This window comes from Phymastichus coffea, unplaced genomic scaffold (assembly GCF_024137745.1).
Source record: "Phymastichus coffea isolate CEN01 unplaced genomic scaffold, Cenicafe_Pcof_1.1 PCOF00091, whole genome shotgun sequence".
NCBI classification, from domain to species: Eukaryota; Metazoa; Arthropoda; class Insecta; order Hymenoptera; family Eulophidae; genus Phymastichus; species Phymastichus coffea.
Window position 1 is genome coordinate 22020 of NW_026706902.1, and position 25634 is coordinate 47653.

Below are 25634 nucleotides of genomic sequence, written 5' to 3' on the forward strand. Positions count from 1 at the left end.
AAAGGCGCGGTAATGCCAGCAGATAAAGCGGCTCATTTGTCTAAGGACGATTTTTCCCGCTCATACAGAAAGCAAGAAAGAGAAAGAGAGACAGAGTGAGAGCAAAACTTCCCCTCGCGGCTCGACTTTAGGATATCATCTTAAACAGCGCTAGATGGATCGATTGACTCAGCTAATTGCCCGACTCTCCCTCTGTCATTTTTTTCCTAATGAGAAATGCGATTGCTCCGTAAGAAGAAGTAACGAGCTAAATTTCGTCTGTTGACGTTTGTCATTTTTACACTACGAGCAGCTACTCTTGCTTGTTTGTTTACTAATGAGGGGAGTGCGGTATCTCTACGTTGGCTTCATTAATTTGCGGCTATGCGATTGCGTGGCAACGCAGCTTTAAAATGCTCCTAGTTATTTTCTTCTTCACATCTTAAAGACCTTGAGTAAGCATTTACTTTCTTTTGCTACGTTAAACTGGTACGATAAATTATTTCCCAGAATATGGACTTCATTATGTATTCTATAATGTCTTAAAATTTATTCATTTTTTTGATTTCGAAATTTGAAAAACGAGTGTTATGGAAATAAGGTAAACTCACGAACGTTTACAACTATAATAACATCAAACATAAATTATTAAAAATACGTAGTATAGCTCTAGATACTGTAAGACTCAGCTGAGCTTGACACAGCCACATGAATATTAAAGCGCAATGCAGATATTCCCAACGAAAACGCATAAATGCTCATAAAATCTTAATATTCCGGTGGCAACCTAGAGAGAGAAAGAGGAACGGGAAGGGGGGCGGGAACCGAGCTATAAACGATAAACGAGAAAACAGCCGCGGATCTTCATCTCCCGCTTTTTTTCCTACTCATCCGTTCTCAACTGAATTCCGTATTATTTACAAGCGCACTTCTGTGCGTATCGCATCTCGCTGCCCCTTTCTGACCACGAAAAGAACACTGGAAATGATATACACAGTAATAACAGACGATCGCGAAAAAAAGAGTACGAAAGAAGCACGGCGCCCCTAAGGTTGCGCATGCGGGGCTCTTTCTGTATAATAATATATCCGTGCACGGTTCTCTTTTCGCGAGGGCTTTTATTGACAAAAAAAAAAGAACACCGAGGGAGAGAGCAAAGGCGCGCTTGGCCGGAAGTACTGAAATATGTAGTCGACTTCCGAGGCAACTATGCGCGCGCCCGCGCTTTGCCTCTCTCTCGTACGCGTGTAAATACCAGGTTCGCATGCCACGTCGGTAACGAATTTTTATTGTTTTCGGGGGTAAGCTTGCGCTTGGGCACACGTTGCTTTTCAATTAATTGTGTAAAACCACCGCCGCCGCGTACATTTCGGTTGGACCCCTACTTGTTTGAAGCGCGATGAGTAATATGAATAATAGTTTTTTTAAAGCATATACCTAAAATTATTTTGATAAATCACTTGTTTACTTGACGTTGCTAAGCTGAATTTGAATGCTACGCTAAGGGTTATTCATAGTTCATTCTTATAAAACAGTTCCACACTTGAAATAAAAACAAATTAGTACCTAACGCAATCTAAAGATGAACTGTGCAGAGTAGTTGCTATTAACGGTTGAAAAAGGAAAAACTAAAGCAGAAAAAAGCAAAAAAGCCAAGTGAGATAGCTTCGGATCCACGTGGAATTGCAGTTTGAACGTGGCAAATAAAGATTGATATAAGGATCGCGTACGAGAATGCGAGCGTGAAATAAATGGAAAATAATTGAAAAGAGAGGCAGCTCCGGCTGCTATTGACTGGCGTGGGTGGTAAATCGTCGATGTAGGTAGGGGTGCGAATCTTAGTGCTCGCAGGGACAATTATTTAACGGCACACCCGTTCGCGCATCTAGCTGTTAATTGCCGGCTGTCACGGCCACGCAACGCGTGGATATTGCTTCGCTCTGGAGATTTTCAGCCGAGTAAGAGAGAATCCCCAACGTATATACTCGCGGGGTGAAAGAGTGTGATTTTTATTCAACTCGGTCCCGTCTTTTCTGATGGCCTTCCGATTTGGACTCGTAACTACTCTTAGCTGATGTTAAAGCACCAACTAAAAAGCACTTTCAGCTAATAGAGCTTGCAAAGTTCGTAAAGAGACAATGCGACGACGACGAAACGAAGGGGGTAAATCGAACGAATGGCGAAGACGTAATTTGGCCGTTGGCAGGTATTTATCCTGCTCTCGGCAGGAAGCGAGCGCAAGCGAGTGTCGGCGCTAAGAGCATTAAAGAGACGTTTTCCTGGGGTCGACACTTAGGTTTTCGGCTACGCGCTGCTGCCTATCGGCTTAGCATTTGGCGGGTGGTCTTTCTCGCACTCTCCTCGGGCCTTCGTATACCTTAATCATTTTCGCGCCAAAATATTTCCACTGTCGTAAGCTGACGTAAGTGATAAGCTTGTATATCCAGCTGACGAGTGCGATAATGATGTCTTACTTACGGTACAAAATAAAATAAGTTTTTTCTCAAGATATCTGTCAAATTTTCTGCATTGTGGAGATGGATCTTTTGTTTTTCTAGGCGATTGTGAAGAGATTTTAGTTCATGCATTTTTCATTGATTAGAAAATTCATGCGGGTGCCTAATGGTATAAAAAAACGATCAGCAGTTTATCATGGATTAAATGTGGACAACAGTTACACTACACTTTGGGAACAATTATAACCATTTGTCTATATTACCTCAAAGTTGCAATGTTATGCTTCTGAAATTGATGGTTTTTAAGTGTTTTTCAGCTTACCTAAAATGAAAAATTATAGGTTTATAAACGAAATTTTCCCATCAATAAGTGCTATGTTTGATAGAAAATATATAATAATCTTCAAGATAATAATTTCTTGTTTATAACATAGCACAAATATTTAATGACATTACTAAAGCTACTAGATGGTTATTTTCAGTTGCTTCGGTCGGTTCTTGCCGCCAATTTTACATAGCCTAACTACACTTTGGTGCCTGAGCTGCCGCAGATTAGAAATTCATTTGAATATTTCCAGGAGCTTCAGATAAGGTAAGGTAGCAAACGGTATAAGACTCCATACACTGTCTGACGTTGCTTCAAGAGTCGCCTGGAGGGAACAATACTAACGCAATTGTCCCTTGCAAGAGAGTGTCGCAATATTCATAAAAAAATTTTTTGTCCTTTTTTCATAGTCGGTAAACTTTCGTTTTTATTACGGACTGTAACTAATTATACACCGTCGTAGTATCAGTTAATAGAAGTCCGTGAAGATTATTTTAAAGGAATCGTAAAAAAACTTTTATACGTTAATTGCAATACTTTTCAATCAATAATAACACAAATTAACATAAGTTTTCTTCATTTTTAAGTATTTATTTTTATTGCAAAAATTAAAATATTTCAAAATCCATTGAATACATAGGAAACAAATCTTCCACGACAAAGATTATCTATCATTAGAAAAAATTTTGACATAAACTATTGTGCACAATAACATGGCACGAATCAGCATGTATCAATTGTTACTCTATGTTATTCTGCACAATAATTTGTGTGTATAATAAAATCGTGCTCATTTGTCCGCACACCGAAGAAATATCTTTTTATATTTACGTGTAATCGCATGAAATCTCATACCTAAAAATCTTTAAAACGAGAAACAAATGGAATGTATCCGTGAGGGTGTGGAAACAAGCGTCATGTGCAGCGGACAGCTCTCGAATTAACAACTCACGCATCATATCACGCATTATGCTCCCTGATATCGAGCTATACATCAAACACCTTCTCGCATTCTGCTACGGAATTCAGCAGTTTGTTGCTCCATTTCAGTAGCAGAATCCCCACGTGAATAAGAGAAATTATTGATTTTTCGTACAATATCACAAGAAATATTTTTCCAGTAGAACTAAGAATATTTAGACAGACAAATCTTTTCTTCAAATTTTTCCCCAGCATACTGGTTTTAACTCTTTACTAAATCATCTGTTAGCACAACATTCAATTTCAAGCCACGTCGTAATTAACAAATCTCAGCCCCAAACACGAGAATATTAAAATATGCGAGATAGCGAAGAGCGACGCGAAAGAAAGGTTGCAAGAAAATCAAAAACGTAAAAAAGCGCAATTTTTACAAAGGGATTCCGGCTGACGCGGAAGAGCACAAAGACGCACGGCAGTGAAAGCTAATATTTGCAAATTAGGAAAAAAATGCGAGCCCAAGCTTGAACCCTTGCTCTGCAAGCGCCGCGCGCGTGACGCATGGTTTCGTAAATTACTGTGGTCTTCCCAAAAGGAGAAAGAGAGAGAGAGAGAGAGAGAGGATGGAGGAGAGGAGCGAACTTATAATTCATCTTCCGTCGCTCGACGCGAAATCGAAGGAGCGATGGCCCGAAATTATGAGCAAGCGCTCGTTGAAAAGGGTTGATTAGGGATTCAGAATGAGGGTTCAAAGTTCGCATAGAGGACTGTCTTTCGCTCTCTCGCACTCGTATATCCGATACACACACGTGTGTATATTCCATGCGATCACAAGATGATTGATCGTGTGGCTAATTGAATGATCGATGACTGGCCATAAGTTCATCAGTTAGAGGACAATACTACTACCAATGATCACTCGATCACTTCAAGGTTAGACTTCTTTATTTTTAAGGAGTTGTAATGTTTCAGCTCAAAGTGATTAGTTACTCTCAAGAATTAACGTTATCGGAGATCTACATTAAGGGAAAAATGAATTTTAATAAATTGGGGGAGTGGAGCTTAAATATAAGATATTCAGTCAATTAATACCAATATGTTTTCCACCTGTTAGAAAGAAACGATAATTTATAAATTTCAAAAATCTGATATTATAGATTGGTAACTGACATCTTGGTGTGCATTCTCAACTGAAAAGAAATAAATTATTATTCATTAACGCGATTGCCAAAATCTTATCAAAACTAAAAATACTTGCGTCTTTAGACCTCGATTAATCTAAGAATCATTCTCGTGACATTACGACTGAAGCATCACCGTGGCATTGTGGTGCATGACTAATCACACAACTTCGACTCTCGCTTAAGCAGGACAAAAGTGCTCTGTCGCATCGAAATGGAAGTAAAGCAGCAGCAACAGCAGCAGCACTGGTTTACGATATTAAAGATCTCGGCAAGCGTCAGGAAGGGGAGACGCGCGCACTCGCGGAGAGGGAGAGGGAAGGGTTAGCCTCACAATGTATGTTAAATATATGGCCAGCGCGTGAATGTAATACGGAGTGTAAATCATGCGAACAATGTCTTAATGTCCCGGTCATGCGACGCCCACCCAACTCCAAAGACAACGCGCGCGAGAGAGAGCACCGCGGCGTGCCTCCCAAGGAGGCGAGAGAGGAAAGCGCCTTTCGAATATTCAAAGGGATATAAATTAGTAGGCACACGCGCGCTCAAGCTCACGCTGAAAGGGGCGACGGAACAGAGAGAGAGAGAGAGGCCCTGCTGCCTGGGTGTCGAAATTTATCAATAATTTAGTACGAGACGCGACCGTAAGCAGCTTCCATTTTACAAAGCTGCATTCAAACTTTTTCTCATCTTCTCAAGTAATTATGGAAAAAAAAAGATTTTTCTTTCATAACAGAACAATGTATTTCTATTCTGGATTCGCAATATGACAGTAAACTGATAGAATTCATAAGATGCTCCTAAATAAAATATTCGAGTGTTAACATCAAGTTCTTTTCAGTTCATGCGTATTTGCCTCCTTGAATCTGAAGATATATAAACGGTATCATCAGACGCACAATCTAGGGTGAGAAGAAAAAGAAGCAAAGAATACACGCTCGTCTCCTCGTTTACGTCATTTAACTTGCAAATTCGCGGGAGCATCGCGTGAGCGGTTGGGAATGTGTGGGATGACGACTTGAAAAATACGCGACGTACGGGGAGCGATATGTGCACTTGTCGGTCTGTAAAAAATCCCAGTTGAGACAGATACGAGAGATTTTTCTTTTACGAGTTGTCCCAAATGACGCGACATAGAAATTATTGTATTATCGACATTGAAGATTTTATTTATTGAAAAGTTCTCGAATACTATGAAGAAATAGCTTTTTTTATTAGCTTCAAATTTAACTTGAAAATAATTGACCTTCCTTTAAATGCTATAGACTTAAATTTATAACTATGAACATTTAAATTAGTACTTAAACTTCAGCTTGTCTAATATAGGGTTTCTGTCTTCACAAATTTCAGATATCAAGCATCGTACAGTAGAAGTATCATTTAAATATCAGGGAAATTCCTGGTTAAAAAATATATCCTTATAAAACTACGAGACGCGTCGTATAAGTCAGTTCGTCTCCACCCATACGTTATCGCGCAGCACGAGTTGGCTAAAATCCAAAAATGCTAAATACAAAAAGTAGGTACGATCAGTAGTGCAAAGGGTTTGCGGAAGCACCACCACGATGATGGCTTTACGATCACATCGCGTAGTGCAAATTCCCTTTACGCGCCGTACTGCCAAGAAGAAAAGTCCCGCGCGAGCGATAATCGATCATAAAGGCGCGCCGAATGGGCTGCCATTACCGACCGTTTGAATCAACGTAATGAGCGTTTAGCTCTACTTCATTAAAAACTGTAAAATGTAGCTAGAAACCGAAGGAATTTAAAAACGTTGTTCGGAGAAAGAGAATGACTGCAATTGTGAGGTGATCTCAAGCGTTTCTGCTGGTGATTGACGATTCGCTGATTTTTCGAGATAAGTGAAAGATCGATAAACAACGTAAGGGCCGTCGACAAAATAAGCTGTGTTGAATTAAAAATTCTGAAAAATTGCGATATTTGCCAAGACAATAGTGCTTGAATAGTTATTAAACTCTCTCATTTGATTTCCAAGGCTAGCTCAAGTTTGACACGCTTAGAGTCCCTCGTTAAATAATAACTCTCCATTAAATGAATCTACAGCAATTCAAGAGTTACCAATGGAATGCTGAAATCGAACCCTTTATCTTAAAATTGTATTATAAAACAACTCTTCCAAAATTATGATATTCTAAAATTTCAGAAACGTAGAATGAAATAAACAATAATATAAATAAATAGAAAGCAAATAATGTGAAGAAAATAACTGAAGATATAAGTACCGATATACAAATGAATAGAGGTATTGAGAGCTTATAAATTTTTGAGTTTTAATTTTATATTATATAATCAAAAGACTACACGAATACATTGAAGACGCAGTTATAGAAAGGTACGATCAGTTGACGTGATATATAAATGACACTACTAAGTGACATAGACTATACACATATTTTGAATTTTAAAAAATTCGAAACTTTTTATGTGTGAATAGATTCCTTTAAAAGCAATAGAAAAATGTCTACTATTTTTTAGACGATAGTGACTGAATATAGTTTCGAGAAACCTTTCTCTCTTATAAGTTTGTACTATGCGTTCTGCGAAACTTCTCAAAAAAGTATTATTATATATCCAGGTGTGTACAATGAAGCTAAACATGCTGTGTTCAATACATATGTATTTAACATATTGAATTGTTCATTGAATTTGCATTTAGAATTGTATTTATTGAATATTCAATGGCTTTAAGCACTAAACACAATAAACCCAGTTTTTTATTATCTTTAAAGATAAACTTATCACTTTAGTCTGCTACGCTCAGAATAATAATTCAATCTTTAAAGAAAGGAAAAAGGCCAAAGCAAACGCAGTTTCGATAAGTGACGATTTATTATATTTTCAAAACAAATTTTTTATCTTCATTTAACAGTATAAATTGAATTATCTGAGGATTGTGAATTATCATTGGCAAGATGACTCCACGTCTGGTAATATCTTGCATCGCTCTTTTGTTATTATTCAGTTCATCGGTAAATACTCAGGGGATCATAAATAATTTTATACAAGGAATCAAAAATATTCTACCGATAAAAGTTGGTGCTTTAAAATTTCTAAGCGATAATTTAAAATTTATAAAAAATGAAGTTAATGATATTACACCGTCAATAAGACAAGAATATGATTTTATTATCGTTGGAGCTGGTAGTGCAGGAGCGACCATTGCAAACAGACTGACAGAAATCAAAGAAGCTAAAGTACTTTTAATCGAAGCAGGCGGCAAAGAAAATTTATTTATGGACATTCCTTTGGCTGCTGTTTATTCGACCTTTGACAAGAGCAAGCAATGGGGTTATTTAACTGAACCTTCAGATCAATATTGTCTTGGAATTGAAAATCATCAATGTCCACTTCGATTTGGTAAAGTGATGGGAGGAACAAGTTCAGTTAACGCTATGATGGCTACCCGAGGTAAGATCTCGATATTTTTACTTTTGTTTTTAAATTTTTCTTTCTAATATACAAGAACACATCCCGCAAATATTATATAGATAATATTTGCACTACTAGGTAACAAAAAGAATTATGATACTTGGGCGGAATTAACTGGCGATAACGGTTGGTCATGGAATGGAATGCTGAAATATTTCAAGAAAATGGAGAAATATCACGTTACTTTAGCACAACCAAATAGAGAAGCACACGGCTATGACGGACCATTACATATAATGAATGCACCGTATCAATCTCCGCTTGGACATGCTTTTGTCGAATCAGGTAAAGAATTTGGATTACCAACTGTAATTGACTACAACAGTGGTCAACAAACAGGTTTCGCGTATCTACAAACCAATCAAATTAATGGAGAAAGAATGAGTGCTAATCGAGCATATTTACACCCCATAAAAAATAGAAAAAATTTGTTCGTTAGTATGAATAGTCACGTGAATAAACTATTAATCGATCCTGAAACAAAAACTACTTATGGCGTAGAATTCACAAAACAAAATAAGAAAATCGAAGTAATAGCAAAAAAAGAAGTGATTGTATGCGCTGGAGCATTAGCATCGCCAAAGCTCCTCATGCTCTCCGGAATTGGTCCAGCAGAACATTTGCAAAGTTTCGGCATCAATGTTTTAAAAGATGCGCCTGTTGGTGAAAATTTGATGGATCATATAGCTTACGGAGGATTAACCTTCTTAACCAATGAAACACACAGTTTTTTAACGTCAGAAATTCTAAACCCATCAAAGCCTGCTCTATCAGACTATCTAATAAATAGAAACGGCCCAATATCAGTATCGGTTGCAATTGAAGGAGTAGGATACTTAAATGTTGATGACATAAGCCCTAATAATGAAGAGCCGAATATGGAAATAATGTTTCTCAATTTACATATGGGTTCTGATTTATTATTCTACAAAGTTTTTGGGATAAATGATAGTTATTACTACAAATTTTTTGGTAATACAATTTCACGCCACGGATATCTTGTCGCACCAGCTCTTATTCAGCCTAAAAGCCGGGGCAAAATATATCTACGTAGTGCAAATCCTAGAGATAATCCAAAAGTTTTTGCAAATTATTTCTCCGATCCTGATGATATACGTGTAGCCGTAAAAAGTATCAGAGCCGCAATCAAAATAGGAAAAAGTAAGGTACTGCAGAGATATGGACCGAAATTGATTGAAAATATTGTTCCTGGATGTGAAATGCATGAACAAAATTCAGATTCATATTGGGAATGTGCGTTTAGAACGTTTACCATAACTTTTTGGCACCATAGTGGAACATGCAAAATGGGTGCGGAAAATGATCCATCAGCAGTTGTTAATACTAAATTACAAGTAAGTTTTTCATATTTTCATGTTCATATATAGTTATACATCTACATATTTACACAATATCTATTTGCAGGTTCAAGGAATAAACAATTTAACGGTAGCAGATGCTTCAATAATGCCAATGATACCAACAGCTCACTTGAATATTCCAACAATAGCAGTCGCTGAAAAGGCATCTGATTTGATAAAATTGCGTTGGGGGTACATAAACTAATCGACAAAAACTACCAATTTTATCAAAATAAACGGTTCAAATATGCCATAAAAGGATAATGGTAAATTGATTGAAAATTTTTTCTGTTTTCCAAATGTTTTCAACAACCTTCACCTAAACGGCTTTCACTAAAAGACGACTGTAAGAATTTTCAACTTGATATGAACTATCAAATACGAAAAATCATAACGAAAAAAAGTTTTTATATTCTAATGTCCATTGAATACATTCCAATGAAGTGAAATATATGCAACTAATAAAATTGAAATTCAAACACGTTCTGAACACTTAAACTTTCCTTTTAAATCGTTTTATACAAAGAAAAGCTATTGAAAAAAAATTAAAAATATTAGCATTTCACAGGAATTACTCTATTTAAGGTAGCTATAATATCTCAAAGCCGATAGGTTCATTTATGAAAGTTTCAGAAAAATTTCGAGTTCAAAATCTACATACAAACACGTGCGCACGCATTCATATTAGTTGTGTTTGGTTCTACACGAATTTCTAAATTTTGATTATTCAATGCTCTTTTATTAAACACAAAAAATAAAATATTATCTTTTTAAAGGATGAAATTTGATCAGACATTATACATTTCTATAGAAATTTTAAATAAAGATTAATAGCACAAAATACAATACACGACATAATCATTAATTTGATTAATTAGTAAAACGGGTAAAATCTTAAATATCAATCTTTCAATTATTTATTTGTTTTCCTACAGAAATATTTTATGTAAAATAAAATTAAATTCTCTGTATAAAGTTACATGTTAACTAGTATCTTTTTTTCTAATATTATTTTACATTTTCTGTTTAAATAAAGAAAACATATTCAATAAACAAGTCTTAAAATTCGTGTAAAATCAAATTATATAAACATACAAAACAGTAGTTAAATGTGTTTCGGTGGAAAAATATAAATTATCATCAATAATGTTCAGTCATAATTATGAATACATTTTCACGAAATTCACTTTTTAGAAAATCACGAAAAATATTAACATTTTATATATAGTCAATATATTCTATGTACATTAAATAAATCGCTCTTTCAGTTATTTTGTTAAGAATATCTTATATTTGTTCAATCCACTAATTGAAGGTCGTTTTTAAACAATTATTCGTATTTGCTTCTAAACATCGTACATAATCAATATAATAGTTTATTATTTATAGAGAATCCCCAATAAAATGACTATAGCTGGTAAAATTTTATATCGTTAAATTTAGTAATATTCTTATTCTTTAATTTTCCTCTGTTGTGTAATATTAGAAATTAAAATCAATGGTGTGAAGAATATCTCAAAAATAAATCACAACTACAAAACTTCCATACATAGCATTCCATAATACAAATTCCATACAAAACTTCCTACAAAGCATTTTGAAATTATGAGTGCAATTATTCATGATTTCTTGTTTGATATTTAATAATTTGAATGTATTTATTAATTTTATATAATTTTTTAATAAAGTATTCCTGAAGAGGCCATGAACAAAATGGCGAAACGTTGAATTAGTTTGGAAGTTTTGTAGTTGTGATTTGTTTTGGAATATTCCTCACACCATTGATTTTAATTTCCAATATTAGTAATATTCTATTCTTTGATAAATTCACAGTTCATTAATGATTTCATATAAGCAATAAAAAATTTCATACTACTATTTAACTGTCATATAAAATTTATGAATGGTTTTCGTAAATTCACAAAATAAGAGCTTAGTCATGTTACACAATAGAATAAACAAGAAATGATTTTATCATTCTTAGAGCTATTGTTGTAGTAGCTGTCATTACTAGTAATCTGATAGAGATCAAGGAAACACAAGTACTAGAAGTAGGTTATAGTAATGAAAATTAATTCACGGACAATATTTGGCATTTCGTCATAACTTGATAAGAGCAAAAAATAGGACTATATAACGTAACTTTCAAAGCACCATGGTCTTAGAAACGATAACAATCAATTTAAAGTTCTATTCGGTAAAGTGATAAAAGAAAATAGTTCTGCCAATTTGATGATAATTAGTCGAAGTAAGATTTTAATGCATTACTTATATTTCTTATTTGTAATTATATAGTATTTATGAAAGTTATATCATAACCTAGTTTTATATAAAATATCTTCATTATTTGATAATTAAAAAAAATTTGTAATTGTTGAAGCCGGATAAGTAAGAATAATAATGAAGGTAGATTGCGTTGAGAAAAAGCTAATAATTGTTTTTCTTGTAATGGTGACAGGTTAAGTTTTGGTAATGGCCAATGTAATTTCAAAATTTCGTCAAGTGACACAGCAAAATAGCAGTATCACTAGTGTTTTATAATGTTCTCACACACACAAACAATTGAATATTACCCCGTCAGACTCGAAGGCCAGCGCGTCTTCGCTATTTCGCGCTTTCCGGCTCGTCAACTCTTACTGCCTCTTCTCTTTCACTGTTCTCGGCATGGTCCCAAAGGGCGAACCGGACGCCATACTTCTATTTTCTCTTTTGGTGCTTTTCCTATTCTTTTGTCTCTTTTTGCTTCGCTCGTGGTTCGCTGGACAGCCTAGGCGTAACTTGTATGTTATCACCGAGCCTTATGACAGGAAAACGATCTCGGCAGCGGGTCATGGCAATCTTGAGGAAGGCGCACGGTCCTTATTGCTTCTCCAAGCTATAACGTACGGCCCTGAATCTGCGTGATAGCAGCAATACTTGTAAAAAGAGTAAAACCGCGGAGGAGATACTATTGCACAATCTGAAGTATCGCTTTCACAGTCGACCACTCAACATACTCGTAAAAAAATGAATTCGGATTATCACGAAGATACACTTTCCTCCTTCGCTATACACCGTCCCGTGTTCTACATATGTGTAATAATAATTATTGATATCTTTTTTCGCAATATCTGATATGAAACATATGATCGCCTTAATAATTCCTCAAATTTGACTTCGCTCCGTCACTTTCTCCGTACGCTTACTTTGCCGTCCACGCACTATTAGCAGACACATAGATGTCCTTCGGCTTATTACTATGAGGTGCGAATTTTTCTTTTTTCTAACATATGCGAACGATGCAAAGACAATGACAAAGAAAAAAGTTTAGGTTTTTCATGTCTGTGACGTCTCGATGTTCATGATTTATGATGATTCGCTCTTCTTTCTCTTAACTATCGTTATAACCATAAATTTATCAACACTCCACTACCTGTATTTAAAACAAAAGTACTAAAAAAACAAGAAAATCACCTATGTATTTGTCGAGCAGTGTCTCATCGCGTGTGGCTGTGTACTTATTTTACTCGCGATCTGTAACACTGATGCTTGCAGTGAATCAACTGGCTAAAATAATTTCATTTTTATTAAATTAATTTATTCTCATTTTCATAGTCTTATTTTATGACGGATACTGAGATTTAAAGAAGAGCAATAAATATAACGTAATTATAATGTTATGTACCTATTAAAAGATAAACAATTGCTTCAATCATTATAAATAAAATGATAATTTACGCCCGTTGTAATTCCAAACAAATGTTCGTTTCAGACAGCCACATGACGTGAGTAGGCAATGTCGAAGAAAGAGACTGCGAATGCTTAGCAAAGACAGATATGTGAGTTCGAGAGAGGGAAACTAATAATCCTATTCATAATTTTAGCAGACTTCGCTTGGCATGTAGCCGAGGCGCACGCAGTTGATCTAGTTGCGGAAAGTTTTCTTTTGCGATACGTGAATTTGGATTAAGTGCGTAAAATTTCAAGTAACAGCTAGGTGCATCTGGGCAGCGTACATTACTGAAATGCAACGCTGCTTTTTGCTGAATATAGTGAACAATTAGAGTCAAACGATCAGCTGCAAAGTATTAAAGAACGAGGTCCCGGGTATAGGAACACGCTTATGACTATTATATATGTACATACTTAAGCGACGTGGTCTGCAGACAACACCATCAATATCATCATTACGCTCTGGATCACGTTTTCACATTTCGTAATGACTCTTTCGTATTCCATATTTTACTATTTGATCTATATATTTTCATTAATCGAGTATTACACATAATCGATTATCTTTCCATTCTCTCGTTTGTGTTAATGCGTTGTGTGATTTCGTAAGACGCTCGGCCATGATTTGAAGTTGAAGTAAATGTAAATTCTTCATTATGAGATACTCTTTGTTCCACATATTCTTGAAATATCTTTTTATTAAAAAAAAATCGTTATTGCTTCTCTCGCGCTATGGTGTTATAGACAGATTATACAATTAGCTATTTTCTAATCTTTAGGAAACAACATTACTTAATAAGAAGCTACAAAATAGAACGATAGCAAATTGAGCTAGTTGTTAGGCTTATGATGATGCATTAACAAATGTAATGAAAATAAATATTTAAAATAAGAAATTGCTACGTTCCTATGAAACTTCTCGTGAATGTGCATATTAATTTAATGCACATTAAAATTTAAATTGTGCTCTTTCAAAACTATTTTATTCATAACGTTTTATTGGGTTATTTTTCAACTCACGGTTTGAACAGACGATTTTGAAGTAATAATTTATGTTTCTTATCTTCATTAAAGATAAACTAATAGCCTTATTCTGTCTCTAAAAAAATTCAACTTTCGAATAAGATAATAGTACCAAGGTAAACACAATTTTGATAAGATAACATTTATTTTATTTTCAGAAAACAGTTTTTTCTTTCGCTTGGAATAATAACTGCAATGGCAAGAGAATCGTAGATTATTAGCAAAATGTCTCTTCGGCTAATAATATTTTGTATCACTCTTGTGTTAATATTTAATTCACCGGTTCAAGGGACTCTAAATGATTTTATACAAGGAGCAACAAATTTACTACCTCTGAAAATTGGTAGTCTAAAATTTTTATTTGATAATTTAAAATTCGACAAAAATGAGGTTAGTGATGTTACTCCGTCGAATAGACAAGAATATGATTTTATTATCGTTGGAGCGGGTAGTGCAGGAGCGACCATTGCAAACAGACTGACAGAAATCAAAGAAGCTAAAGTACTTTTAATCGAAGCAGGTGGCAAAGAGAATTTATTTATGGATATTCCTTTGACCGCCATTTATTTGTCACTTGATACAAAGAAACAATGGGGCTATGTAACGGAACCATCAAATCAATATTGTCTAGGAATGGATAATAATCAGTCTAAAATTCTATTTGGCAAAGTGATGGGAGGAACAAGTTCAATCAATGGTATGATGGTCACTCGAGGTAAAGTTTCCATTTTATTAATATTTACTGAAATTAGTAAAGAAACATTTTAATAGGTATAATATGCACCACCAGGTAATAAAAAGAATTTCGATGACTGGGCAAAATTAACTGGAGACAATAGTTGGTCTTGGGATGGAATGCTGAAATATTTCAAAAAATTGGAGAACTATAACGTTACTCTAGCATATACAAAAAGAGAAGCACATGGCTACAATGGGCCAATACATGTCACAAATGCACCGTATCAATCTCCGCTTGTACATGCCTTTGTCGAATCGGGTCAAGAATTTGGATTTCCAACTGCAATTGACTACAACAGTGGTCAACAAACAGGTTTCGCGTATCTACAAACCAATCAAATTAATGGAGAAAGAATGAGTGCCAATAGAGCATACTTACACCCCATAAAATATAGAAAAAATTTGTTCGTTAGTATGAATAGTCACGTGAATAAACTATTGATCGATCCTGTAACAAAAACTGCTTATGGTGTAGAATTCACAAAGCAAAATAAGAAAATCGAAGTAATAGCAAAAAAAGAAGTGATTGTATGCGCTGGAGCATTAGCATCGCCAAAGCTCCTCATGCTCTCCGGAATTGGTCCAGCAGAACATTTGCAAAGTTTCGGCATCAATGTTTTAAAAGATGCGCCTGTTGGTGAAAATTTGATGGATCATATAGCTTACGGAGGATTGACGTTTTTGACGAACGAAACTGAAAGTATTTTAGTAACGGATATTTTTAAACCATCAAACCCTGCTTGGTCAGATTATTTTTTGAAAAGAACTGGCCCAGTTACAACACCAATTGGTATTGAAGGAATAGCATACTTTAATGTTGACAAGTTGAGCCCTGATAATGAAGAACCGAATACAGAAATTATGTTTGTCAATATCCATCCTGCATCTGAATTACTAGTGCATAAAGTTTTTGGGTACAATGATAGTTATTTTCAAAAATTCTTTGGTAATATAATTTTTAAGCATGGATATAGTCTTTATCCGTTGCTGATGCAGCCGAAAAGTCGAGGAAAAGTATATCTGCGTAGTGGAAATCCTAAAGATAATCCAAAAATTGTTGCAAATTATTTGTCTGATCCCGATGATGTGCGCGTAGCAATAAAAAGTATTAGAGTAGCAATCGCAATAACGAAAAGTAAAGCACTGCAGAAATATGGATCGAGATTGAATGATGTCGCTGTGCCTGGGTGTGAAGATCATGTACCAAATTCAGATTCATATTGGGAATGTGCGTTTAGAACGTTTACCATAACTTATTGGCACCATAGTGGAACTTGCAAAATGGGCGCAGAAAATGATCCATCTGCAGTCGTTAATACAAAATTACAAGTAAGTTTTTTGAATTTATAATTTTTATATATACCTATCATGTGTCACAATATTAGACGATTCCGTATTTGCAGGTTCAAGGAATAAACAATTTAAGAGTAGCTGATGCTTCGATAATGCCAATGATTCCTTCAGCCCATCTGAATATTCCAACAATAGCAGTGGCTGAGAAAGCGGCTGATTTAATAAAATTTCATTGGTATTATAATGGTTAATTCAAGAAAAATTAATTAGTAATAGAAAAAAGATTATACAAATTATAATTCACGTAGAAAATTAGTCGTTCATTAAAATATTTTATTCTCGAAAATCCAGGAGGTAAAAAGTCTGACTTATTTCAGGAATTCAAAATTAATTTCTCTTTTAAAATTAGACTGTAAACAATCGAGGTAAGGAAAAAGAACTATTGGTATTTTTAAGCTTTCATACTAATGATGGTAAATGTATTATCCCAAATACAATCAGCCAATTTACTAATGTTATAGTCAAGATTAACATTCGAAGGACCTTTCTGACCTATCTTCTACAGTCGTTCATCACTCGTATACTCACGAGACATGTAAAAAAAGGGTTAATAATGACATCACAATCGAGAAATCAAGTAAGCTAGGAGGAAAAATTTTATTGCGCTTTGAGAAGCATAGAAGAAGAGAAGGAAAATAATTTTTTTCGTTTAGTATATAAGAACCCTCGCGCAGATTTATATTCGTAGCCCTTACGATGCAGTATATTTCATGCTCGTAGTCTTAAGACGCTGCTCGCGGAGTCATAATAGCATAAATTTCCGCCAATAAATCCGTGCGTTTCGCGGGAGCGAGAGCGGCAAAAATCCGTTGGTGGTGCGGGCGCGTATAATCGCATTCCCGCTTTCTCGAATGTATTCAGATACTTGCAAGCAAGCTAGTCATCCCTCCCCTGCTATCTCTATTGCGGCAGAGCGAGCGTGTGTAAAACGCGTAACGGTCTCGCGTAACACACGAGGGAGCTGCGACGACGATCATAGGCCCTCGCTTCTTTGATACGACCCCCTGTGTTGCGGCCTTGTCGACTCAACATGAGCTATGCAACGATTAGCTTCTGCATTTAACGTCCTCGTTAAATCGCTATATAATCTTTCAGCTATCTAGCTGGGTAGGCCATAATCATTTTCGTCGAATAGTCTTATATAGACGTCATAACTTTTAATTTAAAAATCTTAATAATCGCTTATCATATTTGCGCTAATTTACTACTTATCTAGTCAGCAATATACTTTATTCTACAAATTCAAGAAACTAAATAGTCATGGAATACAGTAAAGCTTATTCTGTACTTAGCTATTTTATTTTTCTCACTTGAGCGCCGAGAATACGACGTTAAAGCGAGACTAACGGAGTATCGTAGAGTTTGGTAGCATCGATAACGAAAGACGATGTGCAAAGCACGTGTATGAGAACGATGCCGTAGGGAGAAGAAGTAGCAGCTAGTAAGAGAGAAAGCACAAGGCACGAGGGCAGCGTAAGAAAAGAGGATTCCGTCGGCTTGTAATCTTGGATCAACGCGTCTTCTCCTTAATCTTTCACGTCTTGCCGCCGGACGCACAAGTGTTGGACGAACAACTGCGCTCAGTTTTTTTTTTTTGGGGGGGGGGGGGGCAACTTTCGAACCTAACTTTCTTGCTAAACTTTTTTACCTTGAAAAAGAGGTTCTTGGTTTTTCGGTTTCTTCTCTGTCTAATCATCACGAGACGCCACTCTAGCTGATATCCTGTTTACTCAGCTTGATATCAACTGTTACTTACTTACATAGTATGTTTTTTCTGATGAACAATATTTTATGACGGAAATAAATGGATGTCGGTGTAAAGGAACGTCTTACGGTTTGCACGCGGAGTCATTGTATGAGTCTCGAAGCGAATTATTGAGGACAATTAAAAAGGCCATTTAAATGCATATTTCGTTCAAGACCAAATTCTCAAAGTCTAGACCCACCGCAAAGATTAGGGCCGACTGGAATGCCAAAGCAAAGGATTGTAAGCCACTTAAGAATCTTGGTTGGCCGTAAATTTTCTTATAATTCGAGCGCAACGTTCTTACTTGGTTCTGCTCATCTCGCTAAACGCACATATATTACCATTAAAAAGTTCTCTCCTCGGCAATGTCTAATTGACGCGCAACGGTGGTAGCGGTTCGTCTAATCTCATTGAATATTCAGACGCCGTAGTTATTACGGGAAAGCCATCTCTACAGCAGTTTCACGCGCTAGAAAGGAAAAAAGAGCATACCAAGGTGGTTGTTTTGTTCTTTCCGGAAAGTAATTTCGCCCTTGTAAACAGGCGCAGCCGTGAAAAGAAAAGAACTGGCGAATAAGTAAATTAGGCCTGATAAGAATCTCGCGCTCCCTCTCATTTTTTTCTTGCTCTTCTTTAAGGCGTCATCAAGCGACACTCATTCGCCCCTTCGTTATGAGCTCATCGAGTATGGAGCGATTGCCATTCTCTACCCTCGTTTGAATGTCCTTCACGAGAGACAAATGCGCGCGCCAGCAATGTTCATTAACTCGAAAAAGGCCTTTGTGATCGCCGCCGCGGAAAATCTTCCAAGGTGGCGCTCTCTTTGTTTTTCCTTAGCACCCCGTGAGATATTAAGTAACGGGTTGAGAACAGTGTTATTAGCGAAGCCTTTGCTCCGACTTCCAGCACCCCTCCCCTTTCTGGCCATTTTTTTCATTAAGAGCTCGGGCGTGAAGTTTCCGCTTGATTATTTTTATCGGACGGTACTTTTTAATGAAAATTGCACAATAGCTCCCTCACCTCGAATTGTGTACTGTTGATTGCACAATATCTCTGAGCATTAATTTTTTCAAATGATTAATCTATCCAAGACATCTCGGCATTATTCTATTGGCAATGTAACGATTCGAAACGATTAAAGAATAAAATTGACCTCTTAAAAACTTATAACCAATACTATTTGGTATTCGAGCGAGCACTCAAAAGCACTCAACGAAACCGGCCGCGTGGCAGCGAGCTTTCATATCCAATGGCAATTGAATTTTATTTCCAAGTTCTCGAGAGAAAGAGCGCGCTGGCTTGCCGTCCCTCATCAAAATCGTTATCGATTAAAGAACAAAAGAAGAAGAAGACGAGACAATAATAAGGACATCCACTGAATTTGTATCATTTTGTCGTGGGGATCGGGCTTGCATTATTGCTTTTATGGCCAATAAAAGAGGAGAGCGCGCACAGTCCCCTTCGGTCGCGATATAAGGTGTCGCCGCGATTGGTTTTCCGTATAGTTCGGGGACTCCCCGGCCCTGTTAACCCACTGGACACATACAACCCTCCGGGACAACCACAGTTGTTACTTTTGTTTAGAAAAAAAGAAAAGACTAAGGTTTCCCACAGGAGTCCGAGGAGGCTACTGATTTCTTCGAAATGCCGAAGAAATAGGATGCGGATTACCATGCTTTTTTTAACAGCTCCATTCGTGCCCCTGGTATTTGCTTGTTATAACTTTTAATCGTCTTTTTTGAAAACTTGAGTGTGTCTTGACAAATTTCGTGTGAGTGCAAGCTAATTTAACATTGAAACTCGTATTGCCCAATGGTTGCAAAAACATTGCCATTGAAAAGAAAATTAGCGTTGTTATATTGAACAATGTTTACTGTCTAGAAAAAAACAAATACAAGAAAATCGAAGAAAAGAATGAAGTCTCAAAAGGATCGTTTGCGTGAACTTATAGATCTTCAGTGACAATCGCCAGTTGATTGGTGGCTATTACGTAAATCATTAATCCTCGAAGGTACAGGCAGGCAGGCAGGCAGGCAACACGAGTGTGCTCAAAAGTTTGGAAAAGTCGCGAGCACAGGCCCGACTGTTGCGGCAGTCTGTTGACGCAGCAAAAATACGTCTCAGTATTCGTTGGACGCTATGTCTGTGTATTATACGTGTGTATGTTGCGCCCTCGTGATTTACGTTGCCCTGGGGCGATAAGTTGGTCTGAGTCGCGCGCGCGTTCCGATATGTAATAGGGACCACTCTGATTCCAATAACCATGAATCTATCAGACGTCAAAACGCAATCTCCACCTGAAAGGCCGCTTGCGAGCGAGCGAGAGAGCCCAGCTGTACACGGAGACCACAAATCTCTCCGTATCTACGCAATCGTATATCTCGAGACTACATGTGTACCACGCGGCTATTTACGCGACTTTCCCTATACATTCGATATGTAAAGGAGGCGAGCGAGCCTTATGCGTCCGTTATACTGCTAGATCAAAGTGTAAGGATGCGGAGTAGCAGCTCTGCGCCTGGTACTCGAACCTGTTTTGACATTCGACCATGACTGTATTTCACGTACAGAAGTATTTTCAGTCGGCATACATCTAGTAACAGTTTTATGAAATTGGAATCAACGCGAGGAAAAAAGTTGGTAACCATTGATTTTCACCATTCATTACATTTATCAATATTTCACATCTTTCCATCGTAACAATAACCAGAAGTAGAAGAAATCCATCTAGTACCTAGCATTGTATAAGACGTAATAGCAGCGAACAACTGAATGCCCAGTGCAGCTTGTCATTAATAACACTCAATAGCCTATCAAAGTGCAAATGGGCGTACAGTTTGGAACAATTAGCTTCGTAGCAGTCGCCGATACAGTTAAGGAGAAAAAGACGTCAACGCAAGGCAACTAAAGAGGAAAATGAAGAAGGCGCTTCGTCGAGTTGGGATAGTGACGGGGGTCGCAGAGACGCGCGGGCGACGAAATGAGGGATGGTGCCAATGACAGAGCTAACTCCGTACAAATGAATGCACGCCAAGGCTTTGACACGCGATAATTTATCACCTTATCCTCCCCCTTTCATTTCCCGTCTTCTCACTCGTACTCGCTCGTCGCTTGATTGCGACAAATATAAATAAGCCAATCCGCGCGCGCCACTCTTCGATCTTAAAAGCCTAATCCGCGCGTCGCGGCTATATGCGCTGCGCGCGAGATAGGTTATCGCGAGACGATGCCATCGACTCGAGCATCGTTGAAAAATGCCAGGCGATTACTCTTGTTAGAGAAAATTAGGATTGACGCATCGATGCTCCAATACTTGCCTTATCTTCCGAGATATTGCCATAATATACGTACATATTGCATATTATGCTCACTCGTTAAAAAACAACTAATCGTATCGCAAACAATATTTTACAGCACTGCTAGAACAATCAGAATAATATTTTAATTATATTCCTAGACGATATTTTCCGGACAAAAAGCACCTTTTTACCACGTCAAAGTTACTGCCTTCCTACAGTAAACATTCTAGACAGTTAGTCGAGGCAACGAACACACGCTTTTCTCTCTCTCTTCCTCCCTTCCTCTCTCCTTCCCACTCGCTCACAGCCGGCGAAAGTTGCTCAAACTTTGTATAATCATTTTCGTGGAATGTCCCGGTTGCGCTCGCGCGCGCGCGAGCGAGCCTCTTTCTTTTCTTTTTCATTCAAGCCCAACCATCCCTCCCCCTTCCTTCTGTGCCAACGCTGCTGCTATATACCGCCGCCACTGCTTCTTATCTTGGAAAATTCTTGCCGGAAAATATTCACCTTCGCTCTGCTGCAGATATCTTCCGCAAAATCTTGCTCCTTCTTTTTGCCTTGGCTACAACACATTTCTTTGGTAGTCACGTTGGTTTTATTATAATTATTTAAAGAATCATTTTACAAGATTTTTATCGTAGTATAGTGCGAGCTTTCCTTGCTTTCGCTGATATCAATGGTTTTCGTTTTCAGTTGCTGTCAAAAAATTCACAAATTAGATACACATCTCGTCGAGGGTTTATAATCGCTACTAAATCTTATTTATATGTAAATATGACAGAAAACGGATATTTATCAAAATTTCGTGATAAAACATTTAAAAAAGTTTTTAATTTTATCACGAACCGAAACGAATTAAAAATCCACGAGTTTAACAGTGAATTTATTCAGTAGCGGCAAACTGTTACCACCTCGCATCAAATATGCAGGTGTCGCGTGGAGAGTGTATTTTCGCGGTGGAAAAGACGTAGAAGAAGAGGGAAACTCGAGAGGGAGGATGATTAGACGAGACAGCGAGCGAGGCTCGGCTTTATTAACGATATCGCGAGAAGCGCCCGCGCCGCGCCGCGCCGCTGCCCCGAGAGCGAGGGAAGCTTCGATAATTGACGGTGTCGTGCGAAAAAAATGAGAAAAGAGGAGAGCACTGCTCTCTCGTCTTTATACCAGACACTTTTTTTACTCGATTGCGTTAACTTTGAAATCGAGGCGACTTTTCGTTCAAAGTCTAAACGTTGTATGACACTGGGTAATTTCTTTTAAATTCTAAATCAACAAAGGGAATGATTTAGTTGTCAACTATAAATCAATCTATCTGTCTATATATACAAAATCAACATTACATAGTGTCAGTTCATTTATTAAGAAAATTATAATTATTCAATGAAACTAAATTTCACGTGTTTAGTTGTTCGGAACGATCATGAGCTAATGCAATTTAACAACGTTTTATTGACATTTACTTTGATCAATTCTTTTAGCATCTTCATTAGTTAAAAATCAAGCGTGTCCTGTCACAAAAAGTTTTCTTTCGCATAGCGGACGAAAGAAAGATCCATCTCTCGCGAGCTTGCAAGCAGCCGCGACAAATATGGAATTTGCATATAAATCGGGTACTTCCATCTGTGGCCCCAGCCCGCGTGATACAGAAATGAAGAGAGAGAGAGAGAGAGGGCGCAGCTCCCATTTCCTTGGAAATACTAAACTCGCTGATATAATAACCCTGAGAGATGAGATCGAACTTGTCGACGAGACTGCTCGTGCTTCTACGTCTTCTTCTTTCTCAGCGATTGCTTCATATGCGCCAGCATCAAAATCAATCTGCTGGCAGGGTGTGAGCAACGTTCCTCTCTTACTCGCGATTGTGACCGCATTTGAATTCGATTCCCTGCGCACGCGAGCTTATCGCGTTTGGGGACAATTTTTAGGGTGACTTCTTTAAGTCGACTGTAGCTTTTTATTTGTGACTTAATGAAATTTTTGAAGATTCGCAAGTATTTAACATTGATTTATCTGAAAAAAAATATTGAAAATGACAATACTGATTGCTGAGAGAAATTAGCTTTTGTCCAAGATCAACTTACAACGATTTATATCGCCTGCGGCCGGCTGAGAGAAAAACCTACTTTGTAAAGCGATACACCACTTAGAAGGCTCTCGAGCATTTTTAATCAGAACGATAAATCGTTTGATTCAATTATCGAGGGGCGAGCAACCTTTCAGCAGGGCAGACCGAGAGACAGGCGAGTGGTGGCAAGAAGAAAAAAGTCAAGCTCCTTCTCAGTTGTACTTAAAAGCCGCGGTAGTTCGTAAGACGCTTGAAAGTGATTAAAATACTTGAGAGATCGACCATTGTTGTCTTACTTATACCTCAATAAGAGTTTTTTTACTCTTCTAGAGATTCCAATCCTATTACGAGTAACAGATTGTCTCTATTTGCTCAGTATGATATTTAAACTGTCTCAGTATCATTTGTTGTAGAATTATAAATCATCGTACTTCAAGAAAGGCTCTTATCAGATGTGTAATATTTAAATCAAGACAAAAACCTTCTTGTTGGCATAAGACTGAGAGTAAAAAAAGCAACAGAGAGAAAGAGAGAAAGAAAAAAAAATAACAAGAGAGTTTAAAAGAGAAGTGTCGGCGAGCGATGGCGGATGAAAGCGAGGGTCTCTTCCTTATTTTTATCGTTTTTTCAAGGCAATGAATATTTAAGGGGAGAAAGCTTAATCTGCGCTCGGGGATTCACGCGGAAGACGCGCGCGCCCGCGTATCGCAAAGTAGCCGCCGATCTTTCTCTTCTTCCTTCTTTAGTTGCTCTTACTCGCACCGCGTCGCCTCGCACGAGCGTGTGCGGCTTAAATATTTCATGGACGTCATTGGGATGCCCTGCTCGCAGCACTAAAATCCTTTTAGCGCTTTGGGTCTCGAGTCGTAAGTGGACTTCAAAGCGCAAAGCTATACAGAACGCGATCAAGTATATCTTCAAATAACACTCTGAACAACAAAACAAAGTAAATGCCATTTTACAAAATCATTGACATTGTCGATCTGAACAATTTGAATTGGCTATTTCTCTTTTTACAAAGGTTCACAGTTTTTTTCCGCTCAAAGCTTCCACGATTTTCCGAACTAACGCACAAGTATTTCCCTCTCAAAGCAGCCTCAAGCCGTGCAGTTTAGAAGCGCGACGTTGGTGAGTAAACAAAAAAGGGAAAAAATAAAAAGATATCTAGGGGAAAAAAGAAAGACTAGAGAGAGAGAGAGAGAGAGAGCAAGAGAGATAGGCGAAAAGCAAAAATAACGCACGGCAAAAAGCAATAAAGTCAGTAGGGAGCGGTGAGAGAGGAGGCACGTGCTCTGTAGATAGGCGCATACCGGCGCCGAAGTTTCACGGAGCGCTTGCGGCTTTCTTGCCGCGAGAGAGAGAGAGAGAGAGAGCCCTGCCGCGTTCTACTGACGAAAAGAGTGGACCACGAGGAAGGGGAGAAACATTGAGCGGTAAAGAGTTGAGAATTTGCAAGGGAAATCGGGATGTGTACGCTGTAAGCTGACAGAGGACCGCTCGTATTCACGATATTTCTTTAGTTTATTTAGAACAGTAAGATATACTATATTTAAAATCTTTTTGTTTGCTATTATCTTTTATGAAAAAACAATTTAACAGTAAATTTCAGAAGAAATACTTTGTCTGATGAAATAGATAAAAAGATTCAAAATACAAATTTATTTATGTGTAACTATGATAGTATAGTGTGCCTAACATAAACGTAAGAATGACATTGATTCTACTTTGAAAAGGATGTTTTTATATTTCAAATGCTTATTCTTGAAGTAAATTTCTATATCCCATATAATATTTTACTATCTCTTTACATAAAATGCCAAAAAAAAGTAATACTGTTTAATTTATTGGGCGTTGCTCGATGTTATGTTTAATGAAATATTAAGTTTTCCAAATATTCAAAATTTTTTTTTTTCTATCCCTACTTGTTTCGTATATAATTATTCCAAGAAGATAGTTGTTTTACTCGTGAAACTATTATTGCGATAGTACCAAGAACGTTGCAAAATCAATTAAATGTACGATAGAGCA

General features: G+C 37.1%; 1 protein-coding gene across 1 annotated transcript; it reads left to right on the forward strand.

Moving 5' to 3' along the window:
* The first annotated feature begins 7792 nt into the window (after positions 1-7792).
* On the forward strand, positions 7793-16686 carry LOC131669281 (uncharacterized). The gene is made up of 7 exons (XM_058944056.1): positions 7793-8288; positions 8388-9664; positions 9735-9862; positions 11655-11731; positions 14694-15119; positions 15195-16471; positions 16546-16686. The coding sequence occupies exons 1-7, from the start codon at positions 7793-7795 to the stop codon at positions 16684-16686; spliced, it is 3822 nt and encodes a 1273-aa protein (XP_058800039.1).
* The last annotated feature ends 8948 nt before the right edge of the window (positions 16687-25634 follow it).